At 44.0% G+C, this 23,902-nt stretch overlaps 1 protein-coding gene across 1 annotated transcript in view; it reads left to right on the top strand.

Moving 5' to 3' along the window:
- Window positions 1-1,040: 1,040 nt before the first annotated feature.
- caprin2 (caprin family member 2) overlaps window positions 1,041-23,902 on the top strand; it is a 40,629-nt gene continuing 17,767 nt past the window's right edge. Inside the window, exons 1-11 of the mRNA XM_061714621.1 lie at window positions 1,041-1,157; window positions 2,911-3,163; window positions 3,246-3,308; window positions 4,304-4,390; window positions 5,086-5,324; window positions 6,393-6,475; window positions 10,799-10,921; window positions 13,852-13,889; window positions 13,968-14,195; window positions 19,201-19,239; window positions 19,309-19,440. Of these exons, the coding sequence (XP_061570605.1) occupies window positions 2,918-3,163; window positions 3,246-3,308; window positions 4,304-4,390; window positions 5,086-5,324; window positions 6,393-6,475; window positions 10,799-10,921; window positions 13,852-13,889; window positions 13,968-14,195; window positions 19,201-19,239; window positions 19,309-19,440 (1,278 nt within the window). The 5' untranslated portion in view covers window positions 1,041-1,157; window positions 2,911-2,917. The remainder of the gene's footprint in view (window positions 1,158-2,910; window positions 3,164-3,245; window positions 3,309-4,303; window positions 4,391-5,085; window positions 5,325-6,392; window positions 6,476-10,798; window positions 10,922-13,851; window positions 13,890-13,967; window positions 14,196-19,200; window positions 19,240-19,308; window positions 19,441-23,902) is intronic.

Raw genomic sequence — 23,902 nt, 5'->3', positions numbered from 1 at the left:
GTCGATCTCTTGTTCAAACCGCTCAAACCTTGCTAAGGCCACTCCAGCAACGATAGTCGACCGTTAGCGACTCCAGCTCCGGCGATTCTTCTTCTTCTCCTAATAAATGTGGTTTACAACTCTTTGTGGTACATAGTGCCAACTACTGTACAGGAGGGACTTAGCAGTCAATAGGCGTCACTGATTTCAAAATGCAACTGGCTCCTTTCGACAGGACGTGCAGTGCCGTGATATGTCAATCATCTGGGGGGGCACCTGGGGGGTCCAATCAGATTTCAGGGGGGTCCAGTGCTACCCCGGCCCCCCCTCTAGCTCCGCCTCTGCACTCACTAAACATGGAGAAGGAGAAAAAGAGATGCAGGAACTTTTCAAGGTTATGGTGGATGAGATTAATGTGTTGAAAAAGGTGATATTAGAGTCTTACCTTTTCACAGAAGAAATTTTAGGACAGGTCAAGGTTGTCTTAAAGTTAAGATAAAAGTCAAGAACAAATTTGAGAACTTTTTTTTCAAGAATACCATTTATTCTTAAGTTTTTTCTTAGGAAGAAACTTAGGAAGAAAGTTGAGAAAATACTTAAGAACTTTTTTGGAGAATATGACTTCTTTTCTTTTTTCTTCTTAAGACTGAACTTAAGAAAAAAATGACACTTAAGAAGATTTTTTTTCTTAAGAATGTTTTGTGAATCCGGCCCCTGATCTTTACTCGTTAGTGACCCGTTTTTCCACGGGCAGGCTGGTTCTAGTGGGGTTTTTTTGTTCTGCTAGTTCTGTTTTTTTTTTTTTTTGTTTTGCTGGTTCTGGTGGTTCTGCTGGTTCTGCTGGTTGTTTTTTTTTTTGGTTTTGTTTTTTTGTTCTGGTGGTTCTGGTGTTTCAGTCCCTCCTCTGCTGAGGTCCCAGCAGTGTTCTGGTTCTGTCCTGCAGGTGCTGCAAGAACCTGCTCCACCTCTGGGTGCGCTGCGGTCCAGCCGAACCGGATGTGGTTCTGGGTGGATGTGTCGCCCCCGGCGGCGCGTGCGTGCGGCAGCACATATAAAAGGTATGAGCCGGTGCGCGTGCTCCCCCCGACCCGAGCCCAACACCACGGTCGGAACCGGAACCGGCTCCTGCTGCATCTCTGGACCCAACTGCACTAGGACTGAAGAGCCGAACCTGCAAGGTGCAGCAGCTGATGGATGTGTGGGTTCGGGTGGATGCTGGTGTGGGTTCGGGTGGATGCTGGTGTGGGTTCGGGTGATGCTGGTGTGGGTTCGGGTGATGCTGGTGTGGGTTCGGGTGGATGCTGCCTGGTTCGGGATAAATGCTGATGTGAAGGAGAAGTTCTGATTTGTCTGGATTTCTGCATCACATATTCTGCATATTATGCATATTTCTGCTGTTTCATTCAGAGTTTATCTCAGAAGGATCAGATCATTCAGATCAATCCTGTGATTTCTGTCAGCTGTTTTGTGTGCACGTGTGATTGCGGTGCGCGCTCCCGGTCGTTTGGGTGCGCGGTCACGTGGTCTCTGTAAATGCACTGTCACGGTACTGGCACCGGCCCAGATGGCTGTCTGAACCGCTGCAGCAGCTGGGCCGGTACCTGGTTCCTGCCTGGTTCCTGCCTGGCAGAGCTGGTTAATCCAGGTGGATAATCCAGGTGGATAATCATACATGTCTGCATGTATGATTGACGTCCAACTGTGGCTCGTGCAAAAATCATCTAATACTCAATCTTCAAAAGACAGTTTCTATGTGTTTCTCACTGAAGAAAATGAATATGCAGGAAAGATTTAAAATCCACTTAAACAATGAAGAAATTAAATCAGTAACAGAAGTTAAGTATCTTGGATTAATACTAGATCCTCAACTCAAATTTGATAAACACATAATGAAGATTTCAAATACAATAAAAAGCAACCTCAATTGTTTCAAATTAATTAGGCACTACATTCCAAACCATATAATCTGTTGAGCTTTGACAGTTTTATTATTTTATGCTTTCTTAAACTATTTTTCAAATGTATTAAAAATGTGGCCCCAGAGCCAATCTCAGTGTTTATTCAGAGACAAAACAGCAGCAGAGTCACCAGGAGCTCTACAAACTGTAACTGTCAAATACCTTACCTCAGAACAACATTCAGACAATCAGCTTTCTCAGTAAAGAGCGGTCATCTCTGGAATGGACTCCCGAATGAAATTAAATTGGTATCAGATAGCAGAATCTTTGCATCCATGGTTAAGAACTGGCTGAAAACACAACAGGATTGTACCAACTTTTGAAATGTTGTTACTGTGTGTGTTGTGATGCGTGTTGAGAGGGAGTGAATGAGTGAGGGAGTATGTGTATGATGTGTGGTGATTGTGGGATTATGTGACTGTTTATTTTGTGATTGTTTTTAAATAGATGTAATTTCTTCATGATTGTTAGTTCGTTGTTCATGTGTGTGACAGACGTGCATGGGACAATTGTGAAATACGAAATACACTGAACTTTTAAAGGAGCTTGAGGCAGGATTGAGGCAGGATTTATGAAAAAAATCCATATACATTTTAAGTTTTCTAGTAATAATGTCAAATGAAGCGTTCCAAACCAAAAAGAATGAGCCCTCTAGTGTATCTCTCCATTGCCTTGAACAGGTTGTGTGCCGCAAAATGTGCTGCAGTGCTGGGGCCGAATTTCCCGCGCTGTCCTGCGGATGTGACGCCACATGACGCTGCATGCATGTTCTCCCCGTTCTCCCGTACCGGCTTCGCTGTTGGCTGCAGTACCCCCGACGGCCGTCGTGGTGAAGGGTGGCGCTAGAGAGTCATTTCTTAAAAGGAGCCTCATGCTCCTTTAATTCCCAATTATGTAACAATTCCGTATTTCAAGGGACGGGTGGAAGCCTGTCCGCCAGGTTCCCCCGCTGACGCGTGTCCTCTCTATGCAGCTCCATCATGGTGCAGCTGTCTCCTTCACCCGTCCTGGACTCGTCCGTTCCAGCCGAGTGTCCCGCTGAGGCTGATGAGAACCCGGAGGACCCGGACGACCCGGAGGACTCCGGCTCAGCGGACTGCCTGGAGGGCCTGAAGAGCCTGCAGCTCAGCCTGGAAGTGTCCACCGCCTACCACGGATACGACACCTACATAGAAGATGGTCTCATCTGTCTGAAGCATAAAATCCGCAACCTGGAGAAGAAGAAGGTGAGATGTTCGGGTGGTGGGTGTTGAGAGCTGGACAGGTGAGCCGGGAACCTGGATCCTGACGCGTCTTGTCTACCTGCAGCTGAAACTCAAGGACTATAAGAAGAGGCTGACCCTGGGCGAGACTTTGAACAAAGACCAGAAGGTAAGAACCTAGACCTTCAGAACCAACTTACCAGATATATGCAGTTAAGAGATTATTTCACAAAAGAAATAAGGCCAGTTGCAACTATAAACAAGGTGATTGGAGTCATTGTGGATTCATACAAACAGAAGGGGTCTCGACCCATCTCTGCTTTTTACCAAGCTATGGGGGAGCGCAGAGGGGAGTCAACCCTCTATAGAAAAGCAAAATGGGAAGCAGAACTAAAGATCCAAATACAAGAGGATGAATGGTACCACATGTGCGAGACACAATGTACGTCCACAAACTCATTGATATGGAGGGAGTTCTGCTGGAAAAATCTAACTCGATATTTTATAACGCCAAAAATAAAATCTAGGAAACTCGCCACACACCAAAACTGGAGACTGTGCGGGAATGTGGAGGCAGACCATGCACACATCTTCTGGAATTGTACACAAATTAAAATATACTGACAAAGTGTAAATTTAGTAGTAAAAAATATTCTGGGATATGAAATCCCAAATACTTGCCCAGTGATGTATCTTGGGAATATTGGAAAGGTTGTAACGAGAGAAGATCTGTACTTGACTAAAGTGTTACTCGCAGCAAGTAAAAAAGCAGTCACAAGAAACTGGCTCAATGTAAATGCCCTGAAACAGGAACAGTGGTTGGGAATTGTCCAGGAATTTTGTGTTATGGAAAAATTTACATATCTTTTAAGGATCAAAGAGGATGTGTTTGAGAAGAACTGGGAAAAATGGAATACTTACATGAGACGTGACACCAACTAAACAAATGCCGACTGAAACAGTGGACTGAATAGAGGATCATCTCCAGACTGTTTGTTTTTGTTAATATTATTATTATTGTTATTCTAATAAGTAACTTGTTTGCAGTATTGTTTTGTTTGTTTACTTGTGAAAAAATTATAAAATTGTAAGTTATAAAAAAAAAAAAAGAACCAACTTACCGAGCGTCTGGGGTCCCCTCATCCTCAATGCATTCTTCCACAGCTGGCTGTGGAGAAGTACGACGAGGTCGTCCATAACCTGGAATTTGCTCGGGAGCTGCACAAGACCCTGGATGACCTGACCCAGAATGTGAGTGTTGGTTTTTCTGCATGGTTCCCTTGGGTTCTTGTCGTGTTTGGGTCTGGAGCACTGGAACAACTTTGGTCCTGTTTGGAACTCCTTTGGTTCTGTCCCGGTTGAGGGTTTGGGACTCCTTTTGGTTCTGTCCCGGTTGGGGGTTTGGGACTCCTTTTGGTTCTGTCCCGGTTGGGGATTTGGACCTCCTTTGGTTCTGTCCCGGTTTGGGAGTTTGGGCCTCCTTTGGGTCTGTCCCGGTTGGGAGTTTGGGCCTCCTTTGGGTCTGTCCCGGTTGGGAGTTTGGGACTCCTTTGGGTCTGTCCCGGTTGGGGGTTTGGACCTCCTGCTGGGTTTTTTCCCCAGGTCAGCCAGGATGTAAAAGCTGCTCTGTGCAGCTCAAAGTCCTGGTTTCCGACTGGTTCTGATAGCAGTGAGTAATCAATATCTGAATGTTTTTATTTAGTGTACGTTAGGATGATATCAAGTCGTCCGCCCCCATGTGCTAGACTAGAGGACTCCTGAAAATGTTTGATGATGGAGGGCGGTCTCTCCTCATGTGGGGTCGACTCCAGCATCCCTGGGCCATGCCAACTGTTTGGGAGTTCATATTATCGTCATATTTAAGTCATCATGGGGGTGGTTTTGTGAAGCCTTAAATGTAGATAGATATTATATTTTTTTCTGAAAATGGTGTGACTGTTCTGCAGCTGCTGAAGGCCCAGAAGAAGGCGGCTAAGAAGGAGCAGCTGGTCAAGACGGAGTCGGAGAGGAGGCGTCTGACCATGGTTCTGAAGATCCAGCACCTCCTGGCCAGTCTGCAGCAGGACCACATCAGCAGAGACCTGCAGGCTGGACATAACCAGGCCCCACATGTCCCGGCCCTCCAGCTGCAGCGCCTCAACCAGCTGGCCGGCCTGCTGGGGGTCCGGAGGGACGACCGTCTCAGGTGAGGGTTAGTCCGGGTCTGCAGGAGGGGCTGAGGGCTGCTGTCTGACGGGGAAACGCACTGCAATGTTGGCTTTTCTCTTCTTTTATCCATATTAAAGACACTGTTGAAAGCGGCGTGTGGAAGAGCCAGTTGTCCAGTAGGAAGTTATGTTATGGCGCTTTTCCACTAGCACCTACTCAAATCGACTCTCCTCCACTGTTTGGTGCTTTCCCACTAGGGGTCTAACGTGCCGAGTAGATACTTTTCTGTATCTATTCTGCTGAGGTTCAAAGCTGCTGAGTCTGCTGTATCTGACATCACACTACAGGCCACCGATTGGTCAGGGGGTTGGCCAATCAGATGTCTGGGTCAGGATATGACATAGCGACTCACGGCTTCGTGTTCATTTTTTTTCCAAGAACAATGGCAGCACAGATCCGTGGTTAAATTCAGAGGTGAAGACCTCCTTAAACCTGGTGGTTGAGGAAAATATCCAGAGAGCTAGATGGAGCCATGAGGAATGAAAAAACCAGGAGCTTTCTCAGTCCATGTCTGACTCAAGGCTACAAACTGACTTTTCAGCAGCGCCGAGACAAACTGAAAAAGTTAAAAAGCAATTATCGTGCGGTGAAGGACCTCTATAGTCGTAGTGGGTCTTCTTCGTTGCACAATCAAACACTTCACAGCAGCTTCACTTCAACCCTCCTACTTCTGATCTGGGTATTGAGAAGAAACGAGGGCGAATCAAGTCGAGACGAGCTGAGCAGGTAATGTTGATCTGAAAACCGGGCCGTGAGAAAACCAGACCATGGCATCGTCCTCAGGCAGACTTTATGAAGAGTTTCAAGGTTATAGCTGTTGCCAGCGTTCATGTTTTGAAAAAAAAAACAACCTTTTGAATGTTCTCCGTTTGTTCCAGTAATGGGATCAAAGTTTCTCTTGACTGAAAAGGTTTGAGTGTTGACTTGGAAATGGCCGTCTAGGCTTTAGATCATCTTTCAGCTCAGCTTGAGGCGAGGCCCTGGAAAAGTTGACATGACAACCAGGGACCTTTGCTGATGTCATGTCCTCTTGACTTTGTTGTAGTTTGGAGGAACAGATGGAAAAGGCTTCCCTGGTGTACATGGACCTGCTGGAGGGGGCGGACAAACCGGTGGCCGGATCCACATGTAAGTAGAACCTCTGCAGTGTCTGAAGCTCGTCTTGGTGTGAATTCGACGTGAACCCACATCCAGTTGTCGGTTTTGAGGTTTATCAGCTGGCATGCAGCCCATTGTGGACTCGTAGCTGTTCAATCTGCACACAATGAAATGGAAACCATTTAGCTGGTTCAGAACTGCTTCTACAGTAAATGTGACTGTAAAACTGGGAATTGGGAACATAAATTGGTGGCATATAAACTGACATTTGTATTAACATCAGATGGTGCTGAGTGGGAACATGTAGAATAAAAAAAAAAAAAAAGCAGAGGTCCTCATACAGAACCTTGTGGTACTCCTCAGTCAGTACAGTTCATGTCTCCATGGTAATGGTCCATCCCATGATGTCTCCTCTGGACTTTCTTCACAGTAATATTTTAAGTGTCGTTACCGAATGCAGTGTTAACAAATCGTAACCCTTGTCCATTCCCAGTTCCTGGTGTTTTCTGAGGGATCAGAGATCACAGGTGTCCAGCTTACTTAAAGAAAAACTGGATGCTATTTCTGTACCAAATAGTGATGCACCAAAATGAACATTTGTGGCCGAAACCGAAAATAATAAACATTTGGCCGAATACCGAATAACATACCGAACATGGTTCTTCGCAGTTTTTCATTTATTTTGCCAATTTTTTTCATCATTGCATAAATCAAATAAATGTGCTTTAGGCACAAAATTACAAGGTTGAAAAATTTATTGAACATGAACAACTGAACATTTTTTAATTTCCCAACATTTTTTAAATATTCCAGCAGAAATTATACCAAAAAAGCACAATAACTTAAAATAAATAAATTAGCAAAATAAATCTTTTGGCTATCTTTGAGTTTACATTAGGCCTATAACTGAGTGCTGAAAAATTGTAACATAGGCCTTAAAACTTAAATTAAAAAATGCATTAAAGTGCATTGTAAAGATGCCGTTTGCTTTGGCACTGTCACTGGCGGAACCTTTTTGTCTTTTCAAAGACGTTAGCCACGGATGGTGTGGCAGCTTTCCTTTTCGCTGCCGCCGTATCCGTCTCGTACGCAACATGCTGTTCAGGGTGTTTTGATTTGATGTTCTGCTCAAAAATCAAGAGGGGGCACATCTGCAAACAGCCATTCTTGTATCATTCTCATCCACTTTGAAATACTTCCACACTGCTGGCATGTTTGCTGCATTTAACACTGCACATCCCTCACTCCACGCTGTTCGCTGTTTGAATGTGTCATCTAAACACGCAGTTAATTGTTCGTTTTTTTTCCCCCACTTATTCCACCGAACACAGTGTTTTTTCTTGCTATATAAATAAACATAAACCCCCGAGCAATTACATAAACAATGGCAGGTAAAAAGTCCCCTAGCGGGAGAAAAGCCTTAAGCCAAACAGTGGCAAGAAAAACTCCCCTTTAGGAGGGAAGAAACCAGGACCAGGCTCATAAGGGGGGACCCTCCTGCCAAGGGCCAGACTGGGGTTAGGGACGTCAGCAGCACACAGCAGGCAGGTGGAAGCAGCAGCGGGATGACTAGAGAGGGGGGGGTGGGGGCGCAGGCAGGCGGAAGCAGCAGCGGGATGACCAGAGGGGGGGGGGTGCAAGAGACTACAGGAGCAATGGACAAAAATGATAGCTATGAGATATTTATAATAAATACAAATGGAAATGGAGAAGAGAGGAAGGGGAGAGGGGAAGAAGGGTGAGAGGCACCGCCCAGCGGATCATGTCGGTGCCCCCCTGCAGCAGAGGCCTATAGCAGCATATCTACCGCGAAGCTATATTTGAGACTAACTATTATAGTCTTGTTCTATAGCTGCAACTATGATTACTGACTCTAACACACTAGAGTTTACACTAACTAGAGATTTACCAACACCAGCTTGAGGTTTACCAAACACTAACTATAGGCTTTACTAAACAGAAAGGTTTTAAGTTTAGTTTTAAAGGTGGAGGTGGTGTCAGCCTCTTTAACCCAGATTGGAAGTTGGTTCCGTAGTAATAGTGCCTGATAGCAGAATGCCCGCCCTCCAAATCTACATTTGGATACTCTAGGAACTACGAGTAAACCTGCACTCTGAGAGCGGAGAGCTCTGCCAGGAACATAAGGCAATATCAGGTCTTGTAAATACTGCGGAGCTAAGCCAGTGGGTTTTGTTGCTTTGACTTGATTGTATGGAAACCTTGAAGTGAGATGTTCATACAATTTGTATCACAACTATGGGTGGCTGGTTAAGAAGAGCCCACTCCTTTTTGTTCTGGAATTCCAAGTGAATGCTGGATTAGTTTGGCGCTGTGGCTGGAGACTCCGGTCCGTCTTAGTCTGCTACCTTCATGTAGCTACTTCATGGTGACTGAAATGGAGTTGATGAATGTCAAACAGCAGTTTTATTTAACTGGGAGCAAACTGTCTGCCTTTGAAACTGGCTGTCCAAAGTAGTGTTTAGAGAAGTGTTGGAGGAAATGTGACACCACCTAACTGACCCGTCACATGTTTCTGGGGAGGGTAATTTTCAAGAAAATCTTTCATTGTTAAGCCGATGATGTGCAGGTTTATTTGCCATTGACACAAAAATGCAGTGACACGATCAAGACATTGTCTGATTTTCTAGCTGACGTTAAATCCTGGATGACCTCAAACCTTCTGCATCTAAATGAAAATAGACTGAAATGATAATGTTTGGATGCGGTCCACTAGACTTTCCTTTTGGCGTTGTGGGTCCCCTTACACCCAACATTAAGTCTCCTGTAAAGAATCTTGGGGTGATATTTGTTGACAGGCTAAAATTTGATCGCCAAGTCAGCTCAGTCATTTATCATTTAAGGATTTTATCAAAAGTAAAAGGATAGTTGGCACAAAAAGATCTGGAGACTATAATCAGAATCTGGTTGATTGGCCAAGTCAGGTCAAACAAGACATGGACTTTGACTGTTATTTTCGCTCGCTGTATATTAAATGGGCAAATGACAGCTCTTACAATTTATTTAAAAAAAAGTGAAAGGTGCAGCAGTATGAGGTAGACATGGTTATTAATCCATGCTTTTATTAACACCTGACTGGATTACTGCAACTCTCTTCATTCTGGCCTGGACCACTCTGGTCAACCTCGGTTGTTTTTAAAATGCTCTATAAATAAAGGTTGAGTTGAGTGCACACCATACACGAAGCTCGGAGCTCCACAGCTGTAGCACAGACCGATGTCTGTTCAACACAGAAGCAGAAACAACCTGCTAGTAAATCTTTGAGTTGCAGCAGTGGCAGGTGAGTTGTGCTGCATCATCTCGGGCCTTTGACACCTTCACTGGTGACTGGTTTATTGGTCTGCGATGGCACATGCCTTCTCTTGAACGTGCCTGAAACGTCTTCTCGAGGAGGCGTCCAGGAGTCGTCCTAACCAGATAGACCAACTCAACCGTCTCCTGGATCTGGAGCAGCAGCGCTACCTGGTCTCTCCCGGTACGAGTCCAGTCCTTAGGTCATGCCAGCAAACACCAGAGTGTAAAGCCTGATTTAAGGTTTTGCGTTAAACCAATGCAGAGCCTACTCCGTTGCCGTGACGCCGTCGTGAACCCTTTGGACTTTTCCGTCACTCCATTTCGCTGCGGTGCAATACCCCCCCAGAGCACTAGGGGGTTGTGTTCTTTTCCTGAATGGTTTATTGTCGTCTCTAGTTGATTCTTTGGTGTTTTTTTTTTTTTTTTTTTTAACGGACTTCCTCAATGAGTCGCTCCTCGACTTTGTCCATGTTGATAATGTTGTCCATGTACAACAACATTTTTAAAAATGGCGGGGATGGTGCAGTCTGGAACCAGAAATGCGTTGCTACCAAGCAAACCAATCCCAGCCCTCTCGGTCTGCGTTGGGTCTGCGTCGCCTCAACGCGTAGTTCCATTTTTTTAGGAGGTGCAGGTCAGGCTACGCCGTAGGCTACGGAGAGACTCCCGCGTAGCCGCATACCCTACGGCGTAGGCTCTGCATTGGTTTAACGCAGAACCATAAATCAGGCTTATCTAGCAAGGACCAGCTTCTCTCAAGTTCTTCCGAGTCCAGACCTTCTGAGTTCTGGACGGTGGTACAATTTTGCTTCCATTTGTGATAAACTGTAGATGGCTGCATGTAGCTCCTTTTGACTCTTGATTTAAATAGAATTGCTTTTGTGGTTCATGCTGGTGTTGGGTCCAGTTGTTCTGCAGCCCTGAGCTAACTCTGCAGCTTGTTGAAATGACGCTCGGCTCCAACTGTCTGTGCATCCTGCAGCCGGTAGGAACTCTCCAGTTAAAACCTGCCCCTGTTTTTGTTTGTTTTAACCTTTTTAGATAAGTCGTTGAAGCAGGAGCTCATCAAACTGTTGAGCTACAAGTACTTCAGCTGTCTTCCACCTCCACCCAACAAGCCTTCAGAGCTGCTGAGCTCCAGGACTCTCAGCTGTAAGATCTCAGGTACGTCACCAGTGACACTGATGGACGTTTTTGTTTTTTACGACTCTGACAGTCGTTCTGTCTGCATGTTGCTACTTGTGCTGTGGTTGGGGCTTGTGAGCGTTGTGGTCATGTGGTACAGGGCTAAAGACTCGGGGGAGGGTACATGGTGACTCAGGCCCAAGAAGGACAAGTACGTCATTCTTGGGTCATCTCTTCAGTCCAGTGTGGCTGAGCTGGACAAGTCTGTTTTAAGTGAAAACGGACTGCTGCTTTTGAGTCTTATTGCCGTATGATACATTCCCTCAAAGGAACTGATTGGACGACCTTCACCTCCAAACTCTTCTAGACCCCAGACTGACTTACCAGCTACGTTAGTTAACAGTTGCAACCACGCAGGTACGACATTTGATAGTGAACGCAGTCAGTTTAGATGTGGCTACAAGATTAGTTCCTGGTTGTGACATCATCAGTGACTGACGACGAAGTCGTCCGTCACCCCATCGTTGTTTCAAGCACGTTATCATGACAGGTGATCAGTCATGGATGGCAGCGGGCTGCTGCCTTGCTCATGCACCGAGCAACCAGTGCTGGGGTTCGGTTCAAATGTCTGATTCTTAAGATTCAGAATCGATTATCACGCCTTGATTCGATCTGATTCCGATATTGATTTGGGTTAGTGTTATTAAAACTGTTTTTTGAGCTGTTGCATGAATTGACTGTAGTTATGCAACATATTAATACTAGTATTATATTGAGATTCAACAGCAAGTATTGGCAGCTAATGATGCTGTAAGGATCAATCACCTCCCAGAATGCTGATATAACTGCTTTCAGAAACATCGTGTGGGTCAGAATTACCAAACGGATCCAGGGCAGCAAACGGAGGCTGTATGAGAACAGTCTTATTTTTTACCACATTCCGTTTTTTTTTTTTTGTTTTTTTTTTTTTTTTGTTTTTTTTTTTTTTTGTTGAGAATTTGGTTTTCAACATTTTATGCAAATTTAACCCCAAGGAAGTATATAAAGTAATGAAATATAGACAATTTATACAATTATAACTGAAAACTTTAATGTTTCCATACTTTTAAACATATTTAAAGGCAAAAACATGGCAGTAGTTATTCTCATGTCCAACAAAACATTCCTTTTTTTGGGCATAAACAAAAAAATACCAAAAGTTATTTGTATGAAATAAATAACTAAGAAAAAAATAACTCAAATATGCTTTTCAATGTCCATTTAAAGTGCAAAAAAATAAAGAAATTGCAACAGAATCAGAAAAAGCTTTATTGCCAAGTCAGACATAAATCAGACGAGAGAACTTGACTCCGGTTCACACCGATGGCACCATTAATACGGACGCCATTTTTTTTTTTTAGAGGAAGGATGACACTGGGATGGGGGGGAGGAGGGAAAAAAAGGCATCTTCACACTGTGTATTAATACCTAGTGTCAAGGTGCAAAAAAACACCTCAGCACAGAAAAGCAACATACACACAACAAAACATCATAACTTGCATGGGTATGGGGGGTGGGCAAGTCGGGGGGGGGGGGGGGTTCATCCAAGTGAGGGCAGCAGCCTTTGTGTCGTTTGAACCCGGTGACCGTGTCAGGGGGGCTAAGAGCCAGGGAAGGCGTTGAAGGTGTGTGTGTGTGTGTGTGTGTGTGTGTGTGTGTGTGTGTGTGTGTGTGTGTGTGTGTGTGTGTGTGTGTGTGTGTGTGTGTGTGTGTGTGTGTGTGTGTGTGTGTGTGTGTGTGTGTGTGTGTGTGTGTGTGTGTGTGGTAAGTCTGTGAAAACTTCGCCCCAGAGCAGCTCCTCAGCCATTGTCCTTGATGTTATCAGACGGCCCGGTACAGTTCTGAAAACAAGTCCACAGATGAGAGAGGGGGAGGGCTAGTGGGGGCAGAGCCACTTGTTTACATTCCACCAGGGAGATTGTGACTGGAGCAGCAGGCCAAGCTGCCCTGTCAAGGTCAGATTATAGAATCAACAATTGTATTGAAAGAAAGGAAACAGGCAGACTCCAGTAATTTTCCGTCTGCCCTTAAGTCTCTGGTTCCTCAATGGCGACTCCAAACAGACGAATTTTTGATCAATTCCCGCCAAGCCGAGCTTCCAACTTCTCCAAGGTTTTCTCCATCTTGCCAATGAGCTCAAAGACCGCCGGCAGCTTGCAATTCTGTTTAAGAATTGCATCCAGCTTGCGGCTTTGCTCTCCCAGCGTTAAAGTTTGAGTGTTGATCCCCGTGCTTATTCCTTCAGCAACGTCGGGCAGCTCAGAAAGGGCCAAAACAGCTGTCGACGACTTGCGCGTTTGTCGATAGGCCAGGAATATCCACATATTACAATACGTTGTAGCTACGGAGGTTCAAACCATAGATCGTAACAAACGATGGACGTATCGTTGGTCATGTGACCCGTTGGTTTCTGAAGAGCGGTTTTGAAGTCCGTTTTGTTAGGGGTGCAGCCATGTTGCTCAAGCCGGCGGGAACACGCTCGCGGCACGTCGGGCAGTTCTGCTCCCAGGTTCTTCATCCGAACTCCGCTGGCACGTCTGCAGAACTGCAGTCAGCCATTTCAAGCCGAATCTACCGTTCAACACGTCGACTCCACGGTGAGATCGTGAATGACTGCTGCATTTAAACGACGCCCCCCAAGAGTTGTCCATGTTGGTTGTGGGGCTCCGGAGGTGATTGGTTGTGGAGCTGCGGCTCTGGCTCCGGCCCCCGGAGGTGGAGCTGCGGCTCTGGCTCCGGACCCCGGAGGTGGAGCTGCGACTCTGGCTCCGGAGGTGGAGCTGCGGCTCTGGCTCCGGACTGATGTAGATTGTAACTGCACAGATTTACTTGATGGATTTGACTTGGGTTTGAATTAATACTTCTTGTGATGAAAACTGCTGTATTAGACTCATATCTGTCTTCTTTTCGGGGGTGGGGTTTCCTGTTAGACATTATAAAGTCCAAACCAAGTGAGGCTTCCAAAGAGGTGAGAACATTTCCATCTTTCAACTGTGCTTTGACTGAACTAGCTCCAGATTTCACTGATCTGTCGGTGAAATTTCAGTTTTTCAACAGGCTTTACCTGGCGGACATGGAGGCTCTGCCCACTCAGACCTGGAAAGACGACTTCCAGGTCATGAGGGAGCGCGAGCCTCCTGACAGCTGGGATGCAGAAATCCCAGATGAACCCTCAGTACCACAAACTGGAGGTCAGAAAAGGTGGAGGGGAGCCGCCACCCTTATGCCCAGAGCGGTCTCAGACGCCTCAAAGAAGCTGTCTGACAGCAAACAGGTGAAGTACCAACTCCTCTGAAACGGAGAGCAGCTGCTGAGAATTTGTGCATTCTAGTCATGTTTGCTTCAACAATGTTTTAAAGTTTCTGCATCAATTTTAATATGTACATTTGAATAAAATGTAATCCGATCTTCATCTACGTCTATAACATACAGAAGAGTGTTAGGGCCAGGCAGGAGAAAAATCAAAATATTTTAGAGGAGGAAGATTTTTTTTTTTTCGTTATGCACGTCGAGAAAAAAGTCAATGTCCAGAAAAAAGTCGAAATGTCGAGTATTGAAGTACAATTTCGAGAAAAAAGTCAAAATTTTATGAATCAAGTTGAAATGTTGAGGAAAAAAGGCGACATTTCGACTTTTTTCTCAAAATTGTATTTCAACATTAATCTCGACATTTCGACTTTTTCTTGAAGTGCACAATAAAAAAAAATCTTCCCCTCTCAAATATTTTTTTCTCCTGCATGGCCCTAATACTCTTCCGAGCATAACATGCAAAATGTTACACAAACTCTGAGCAAGCCGTTGAATAAAAGGACTTCACTTTTCTACAGTTTAATTCTGACATCAGTCCCATTTGGCTTTTGACTCAGAAATTGGATTCCAGTGGAAACGTCCTAAGTTCAAAGAGGTTTTTTGTCTTGTGCACAGTACTGACGGCAGGGTCCTCTGAGCCGTGACGTGCTTGAAACAAGGCAGCAAACCAAGTATTCACAAGTGCTCAGGACAAACGATATGAAGTCCTTAAGCAAAGTAAAATTTACAACAGTAGTGACAGAAAAATAGTGAATATTAGGGGTATAACAATACACTTATCTTACGGTACGATACACGATATTGAGGTCACGATAACGATACGATATTATAGCAGTATTTTTTTAACAACCTTGAGTAACATGACTGGAAAAAATTGTCTTTTATTTGAAAGACACAAAATACAAAACAATGCTGTGCGTTTAAGTTTTCCACAAACTGAACTAAAAGTAAATGTCAGGTTTGCATTATGCATATTCAGTTTCATACAAGTACAAATATTTTGCCACAAACTGAATAGTTTATCTCATGTATGACTTGACTTTTTTCTTTTCCAGAAATGTAACAACTAAAATTTAATAAATAAATAAAAGTAAACAAATAATGAAAAGTCCCAAACTCCAAATTCAACATGACTGTTATTTATCTTGTTCCAGAGCTAAGAGCTTCACCTGCTCCAGCCTGAGGCCGTAAGGTGAACCCCGTTATCGTTTCATCCTCCCACCTTTGGGGACGACACAATCTTTACATCATAAAAAAGATTGATTCATGCTCACCTTAGACGTAAAAGTTCAGAGCTCAAAACCCCCCAAGAGTCCCGTGATCAGGACTTCAAAACGGTACTAGTTTCTTCTGAGCGTAGTAAGATTTTGGTCCGCGGGTCGAGGCGCGGTCGGCACGTGATCCCGCTGTACCAATAGGATGTTACTAGTAAACAATATATTCATATTAATAACCCAATATCGCGCTACAGTTTGTCACCTCCACGACACGTATCGTGAAATTTCGTGGCAGGATATATTGTTACACCCCTAGTGAATATACATGTGATTTGAGAGACGGCACCTGCGAAACAAGTCTGAATCAGAATCAGCTTTAATGACAAAGTTTGAACATATCAAACAGTGAATTTGTTAACACCGTTGGCACTATACAGTAGTTGTTGTTAGGTGCCATTTTTCCAAAAGAGGATGACACTGGGATGGAGGAGGGGAAAAAAGACATCTTCACACTGTGTATAAATACACGGTGTCAAGGTGCAAAAATCTCCTCAGCACAGAAAAGCAACATACTCATAACATCATGACAAAGACTTGCATGTGGGTGTGGGGGGTGGGTCACTGGGGGGGCAGCAAGCCGAGCTTCCAACTTCTGCAAAGGTCTTTTCCATCCTGCCAAGGAGTTCCAAAACCGCAGCTAGCCTGCAATTCTGCTCAAGAATCGCATCCAGCTTACGATTTTTGCTCCCCCAACGTTAGAGTCTGAGTGTTGGTTGCACAGCTTATCCCTTCAGCCACGTCAGGCAGCTCTGAAAGGACTGTGAACGATTTCCGAATTTGTCGATATTCCAAGGTCCAAAAAGCAGAAATCCGGTTATCATAAATCCAATTATGTAGGAATCTTCAACTTTCTCGACCGACAGAATGGACAGACACACTCCACGTCTTCCAGTCCATCCCAGTCCATCATGTATCCAGCAGCAAATGTCCCTTCGGGGCAAGAGTGCTCCCTTTTCCCCTGACCCCTGTCGCAAAAATTTGGTCAATTGTGCTGAGACCAGTTAACCAATTCCATGATTGTAAAAAGTGTTGGAGGATGTGGCGGGGACCGACTGCATGTCAGGTTTTTCTTGGCTCTGCTGAGACGGCCTGTGTTGAGGGAGGTCTTCACCACTCATCCAAGCAGCTGCTGTACCCGGTGGGGATGGAGCCAGTCAGGGCACTATCTGACGCCCCTGTAGAAGGTGCACAGCTGACGCCCCTGTAGAAGGTGCACAGCTGCTCCTGCAGTGCAATGAGTGGTCCAACAGAGGTCCTTGCTGATGTGCAAACCAAGGATGTTGAAGGAGGCGACCGTGTCCACCTCTGAACCCCCATGAAGATCGAACCCCCATGAAGATCGGGGTGTGACCTCCTCCCTTACCTCTTCTCCGCATGTCATTCGTGGAATCCCAAGTTTCTGGACCCGATCTAGATCAGTTTGTAAGTTTGAGATTTGGTTTAAGTGGTAGGGACGAACAGCTTCCAGTACTGAGCCAGCGTCTTGGGCATGTACCATATTTATTCTGGATCGTTCCTGAAGTGATGTAGATTTGTGAACTCTGATTCTGTTGGCTGTGATGATTCCAGAGGTGTCAATCATCCAGATCCATCGTCGTTCCTGAGATGCGCCCTAGTACAAACACCAACAACTCAGCAACTGTGCCACATGGAGGTGCTCCAACATCCTGAAGGGATCACTGGTACCAACAAACCCAGAAATGTTCTGTTTACGTTTATATCAAACGAAAGTAGTTTTAAAGTTCTCCTCAGTGACGTGGGTGGATTCAGATGAATTTATTTGTCATACGCAGGCGGAAGCACGGTCAACATTACTATGAAGCAGTCATGAAGAACACTGCAGGGGGAAAAGAACTAAATACACACAAGTATTAAAAATAATGGGTTTATTTATTTATTACGGATCCACATTAGTCCTCACTGCAGTGAAGACTATTCTTCCTGGGGTCCAACATTGCACACGTAAAACAATAAAATACAATCCTTACAATTAAAACATAACTAAATCTAAACAAAAATGATCTGAGATGTAATAGAATTCAACCCTTAAATTGTTGAAACCAGCCAGAACCAAACAACAAAAAAATTCAAATTTTTGACACTCAGAATAAACCAAGTAACTAAAACTGTTCCTTGCCAAGTACTGCTTTTCTTAATTTATTTTTGAATCTAGTTTTATTGTTATGGTTAAATGTGGTGGAAGCGTGAAGTTTAACGTAGTGGCCATTTTTATTCTGAGATGAGGAACTTAACAGCTGGTGGTCACAGCTGTCCTTCAGTTCTCTGGTCTGTGGTCTGGTCAGATCCTCAACCGTCTACCAGATGCTAACAGAAGAGTCTATGGTCCATAACGATGTGTCTTCCTCAGACACAAGCGCCTGTAATGGCGCTTTTCCACTAGTGCTTACTCAGCTCGGCTCGTCACGCCTCTACCCGCCTCTACCCGTTTTTGTCCCCGTTTGTTTTTCCACAGCCAGGGGAGAAGTGAGGGGGTTGGGGTGAAGCTGCTGTGACGTACTCGATTGCGCAACCGCTTTGTTCATGTCGGCGCTGATCAGAAATCAGCTGGAGCCGTGAGCGGCTGAGAGTAAAACAGCCCGTTTACATCCCTTTTTTAATTCTCTCGTCAGCCCCCAGGTTTATGAACATCTGCACCTCAGAGTTGGATCACCAAACAGACGTTTTGCGCTTTATAATAAAATTGCCGCAAGTCGCTCTCGCGCTGACTCCCGCTTCCTGATTCAAACGTCTGACGGCCCCGCCCCCCGACCAATCAGTGGCACGGAGGGTGATGACGTCAGATATAGTCCCGGCTCAGCCCGGTTAGAACCTCGGCAGAATGGTTACAGAAAAAGTATCGGCTCGGCCCGCCTTGGCCCGTAGCGGAAAAGCGCAAGACGGGGGCGTGGCGGGTAGAAGCGAGCTGAGGTGGTACTAGTGCAAAAGGGCCATAAATGTCCTGGATGGAGGTCAGATGGCTTCCATTGGTGTTCTGAGCCCTCTGCTCCAGCCTCTGTAGTATTTCCAGCTGTGATGCAGTCCGTCAGCAGGCTGTCAATGGTGGACTTTTAGAAGTTGGTGAGGATGCAGATGTTCATGACAAATGTTGTCAACCTCCTCAGGAGATGTAGCAGGTGGGGACCTCGACACCAAGGACCTTGAAGCTGCTGGAATGACTAAATGTACTAAAACTCTATCTAAACCAGGACTGGGCAATTCTGGTCTTTCCAAGTCTTGGGTGTTTACCTGCTTCACCACCTGATTTTAATATTAAAGCATCATCAGCTTGTCATCAAAGTTGCACAAGTCTGACGACCAGTCATTTTTGTCGGGGTGTGTTGAAGCAGAGGAACATGCAGTGGCCCTCCAGGACCAGGATTTTCATTCTTCAAAAACCTCTAAAGGCTGTTTGTTCTGCATCTGATGGTACCGGCTCCTGAAAGTTGAAGTCCAGTTTAGAGTTGCCACACTGGTTCTCTGTATCCAGGAAGAATCAGGCCATAGTATGACTGATGCATTCTCATTGTTGAAGTGTGCTGTTAACTGTGTCTGGACCCCTTGGTCTCCTCCTGAAACAGGAAGAAGGTAATGTAGTGATGCTGGTCTGGAATAAAGGGCCTGTTATTTATTTTTTTTATATTGTGAATCAAGCTTGTTTCATTCTGGAGGTTTAATACCTGATTATCTCCACAGAGAAAAGGGAAAAAAGCCAAAGGAGAACACAACACAACGGTGAGTTTAGAACAGCAAAGATTTGTTGCACTGTCGACCTTCTGTAAATGGTCTCTTTGTGGTTCACAGCAGGTTTGTCAGATGGATATACCTGTGGAGGTTTTCAAATCACCGTCCACCTTCCCCAAAGACCCCATACTGAGGAAGCAGCACCTGGAGGATCTCATGATGAAGATTCACAGCTCTTTCAACTTCATCCAGGTGGTTAGCAGATTCATGTTAACTGAGCCACTGGTGGTTTCTTTGGTTTCCCTGGAAGATGAAAGCCAAATCCCATCATTACCAAGGAACTAAATGCACATGTCGGTGACCAAACTAAACGCATATTAACGCACATTTCTGGTCTATACATCAGTGCCTAGCATCACAGCCAAAGCTGCGATACAAAACGTATTTACCAACCAGGGGTAGAGGGTAGGTGGTATGGTTGCTGGTGTCAGTTGGGGTTTTTGGGATCTGTTGATTGGTAGGCTTGGTTGTGTTAGTCATAGAGGTTAAGGTTGGGTCGGGGTCTGTGGGGTTGGTTAGGGTATTTAGGCCTGGTCGGGGTTGTTGGGGTTTTGGGGCAGTTGGGTTTGGTAGACTTGGTTGGGATTTATGGGTTTAACGTTGGATTAGGGTCGCGGGGGTTGGTTGGAGTAGTTTAGATTGGGGTTGGTAAACTTGGTAAGGGATTGGTTGAGATCAGTTAGGTTGGGGTTTTGGAGGTGGTTGGGGTTGGTGGGCTTGGTCGTGGGTTGGTTGGAGTCGTTTAGATTGGGGTTTGTAGGTTTGGTTGGATTAGGGTCAGTTGGATTGGTCAAGGTTGGTGGGGTTGGTTAGGGTATGTAGGCCTGGTCGGGGTTGTTGGGGTTTTTGAGGCAGTTGGGTTTTACGTTTTATGGGTTTAATGGGTTTAACGTTGGATTAGGGTTGGGGGGGTTGGTTGGAGTAGTTTAGATTGGGGTTGGTAAACTTGGTCAGGGGTTGGTTGAGATCGGTTAGGTTGGAGTTGGTTAGGGTATGTAGGCTTGGTTGGGGTTTTTGGAGGTGGGTGGTAGGCTTGGTTGGGATTGGTGGGTTTGAGGTTGGATTAGGGTCGTTGGTTGGAGTTTAGATTGGGGTTTATAGGCTTGGTTGGATTAGGGTCAGTTGGATTGGTCAAGTTTGGTGGGGTTGGTTGGAGTTGTCGTTTTTAGATTGGGGTTGGTCAGGGTTTGTAGGCCTGGTCAGGGTTGGTTTGTCTGTTGTAAAGGGGTTAAGTTGGACCATAGAATCCAGTTTGAAGGACACAGACATTCTGCCACCTCCTGGTCAACGGTATCACATTTATAATTACTTTGAGACTCTGCAGGCACAGATCTCTTAAATTTTACTGAAATCTGAAGAAACATGGAGTTTTTAACTGGACTTTTTTTTTTTAATAAGTTAAAAGCGTGATGCAGGTTTTCATAATACCATTTTGTTTTCGGCTTCACGACTTGAATCATGGCAACTGGACTTCCTTTTCGGGGCTCCTGAGGATATTTCACTTTCCATCCAGAATGTTCCTTCAGCTCATGCTTCTGGACGGAAGATGAAATGTCAAGAACCCAGAAAAAGATGTCCTTCAGCGCAACCTTGTTGTTTTTCACCTAGGAGGAAGGTCATCCTGAAAACGAGGTGTGCAACTTTTTTCCATCCGTTTTTAAATGGTTTACTCACTCGTAAGAAAAAAATAAACAAGTAAAAGTAACTTATAGATCCTGGTGTTCACTTGTCCTCAAGTGCTGTTCAGTGTTGGAGTCCTGATAGAGTTTAGAGTTTATTAATTTAGCACAAAAAGATGCATAAAGCACTGCGCAAGGAGGGAACGAAGTTCTATAGCGAACTTGTACAAGGTTCCACCCCTGTCAAAAAAACAAAACAAAGGACAAGCAGACAGCATGCATGAGCTAAACAACAACAAAAGACAAAAATCAATAGCAACAGGAATTCAAGTACTTGAAACAACTAATAGTAAAAAACACAAAGAAAGAACAAAAAATGTGACAAAAGCAGTACAATGAGAAAGAATATATAATTAAAGGTCGATAAAATTAAAGGTCGAGTAGAGAAAGTAAATTAGGTTCCTGTGGAAAGTAAAAATTCCTTTAGATTTTTTTTGAAAATGCATTGGGAGGAGGTGGACCTCAGTGAAGAGTTAAGTCAGACCAGAGCTTGGGGCCTCTATAAGTAATGTTGAATTGGTGACTTGAGGTTCGGGAGGACAGTATAGATAAGCTATTGTTACTAAACCTTGTTTGATATGAGTGAAAGTCTGTTGTCAGAATAAAGAAATTGTGAAAAGTAATAGGCAGATCTTGTTTCCTGTATATAAACTTATGAATAAAAAGGCATGTTTGATAGGCATTCACCTTATCAATAGGTAAGAGTCGATACTTCAGAAAAAGAGGCGCTGATGGCGCATATCTAGAGGAGTGGGAGATCAATCTCAGAAACCTCTTCTGCAATAAGAGTAGTTTTCTTAGATGAGTCGGATAATTAGCTGCCCAAACAATGTTACAATAATTTAAATGAGGGAACAAGAAACTATAATATAGGGTTAAGTAAGCTGAGGAATGAATTAAAGGGAGAACTTTCCTCAAAATGCCTAGCATCTTCATGGATCTTTTGGAGACGAGATCAATATGATTACACCAGTTGAGGTGTTCATCTAGAATAACCCCCAGAAATTTGGTTGAATTGACTTGAAGGATTTCATTACCATTTATTAGAATTTTGGCTAACTCCTTGGGATAGAACTTATGAATGTTACAAAAGACCATGAAGTTGCATTTATTGACATTGAGGGTCAGTTTGTTAAGTTGGAACCAGTGGGCAATTGAAGAAAGTTCATCATTGGCACATTTAATCAGAGTGGGAAAATCCTCATGAACAGCGATGAGATTAGTGTCATCTGCGAACAGGACAGGAAGAGATGTTTTACACATCATAGGCATATCATTGATATAAATTAAGAATAGCAAAGGGCCCAAGATTGAGCCTTGGGGTACACCAAACAAGATTTTAGATTTTTTTAGAAGAAAAGTCATTAAGATGGACAAATTGTTCTCTATTGGTCAGATAGTTTTTAAACCAGTTAAGGGCGGTTCCCGCCACACCATACCTGTAGAGCTTAGAGATAAGAATGTTGTGATCTACCGTATCGAAAGCTTTACTTAAATCCAGGAAAATTCCTAAGGCAAATTTTTTATCATCAAGAGCGTTGGAAATATTATTTACAAGCTGGAGGAGTGCATGTTCTGTGGAATATTTTTTTCGGAAACCATATTGGTGTTTGTATAATATATTGTTAATTTCAAAATGTTGAGATATTCTATGAAAGACCAGCTTTTCCAGAATTTTAGATATACAGGGAAGAATAGATATTGGTCGATAATTTCCGAATTCATTAGTGTCACCCGATTTAAAAATCGGGACGACTTTTGCAATTTTTAATTCCTGGGGAATGATTCCAGATTGAAAGGATAATGAAAAGATATGGGTAAGAGGTGGTAGTATAAAATCAATGGTCTCTTTGATGAGGGCAGACTTAATGCCATCATGCCCAGCCGCCGAGTTCTTTAATGCCATGATAATACTATGGACTTCCTGAAGATTCGGGGGATCCAGGTTTAAGAGTGGGGGAAACTGTCCTTTAATTAGGCCACATGGATTCCCATCAGCTGCCTTAATACAAGATGCCAGATTGAAACCAACATTAACAAAGAAATCATTGAACCCATCAGCCACTTCATTTGGGTTGAAAAGAGTGCCTTCCTTCCCCTTCATCTCTGTAGGTGCGGCTAGAGGTGATTTCCTACGATTTAATAGGTGGTTAATGAGGTTCCATGTTGACTTGGGGTCATTTGAGGCAATATTAAATTTATCAGCATAATATTTCTTCTTAGTTTTCCTTACTAAAGCTGTAAATCGATTTCTGTATTGCTTATAGATTTCTATATTAGTAGGAGAAGGATTTATGATTGATTTTCTATAGAGTTTGTTTTTTTTTCGAGATAATTTCTTCAGATCTTCTGTGATCCAGGGCTTCCCCTTGGAAGATTTTTTGTTAGAATTCATATTTATCAGAGGGAAAGATGCCTCTATAGCCACATTCATGAGTGTTAAAAATGAGTGATAGGCTTCATTGACATCGTCCGACCTTAAAACCTCATCCCATGAGATGGAACTGATGACTAACTTAAAGGATTCCATACTCTTTGTGGTAATTTTACGATATTTCATTAGTTTATAAGTATCAGATTTAATCTTTGGAAATCCATAAGTACGTATAATTTGGAAGACTGGAAGATGGTCTGAGGCATCACACAACAGCAGGCCTGGGGTGATATCACAATCAATTGAATTAATCAAGATATTATCAATGAGTGAGGCTGATGTCTTAGTTATCCGGGAAGGGTTGGTTATCAGAGGGTAAAAATTAAAAGAATACAATACATTTAGGAAGTCTGATGATGATGTAAGATCCCCATTAAGCAAATTAATGTTAAAATCACCAAGTAAAATACACAATTTACGTTCCTTATGTATCAATTCAAGCGTAGAGTAAAGTGCATCAATAAATGTATGAAAGTCAGAGTCAGGTGGTCTATAAATGCAACCTATCAAAACACTTTTCTTACAGGTTTGTAAGCATAAT

The sequence above is a fragment of the Cololabis saira genome, chromosome 23, assembly GCF_033807715.1.
Source record: "Cololabis saira isolate AMF1-May2022 chromosome 23, fColSai1.1, whole genome shotgun sequence".
Taxonomy (NCBI): Eukaryota; Metazoa; Chordata; class Actinopteri; order Beloniformes; family Belonidae; genus Cololabis; species Cololabis saira.
This window is presented reverse-complemented; position numbering and strand designations above follow the sequence as displayed.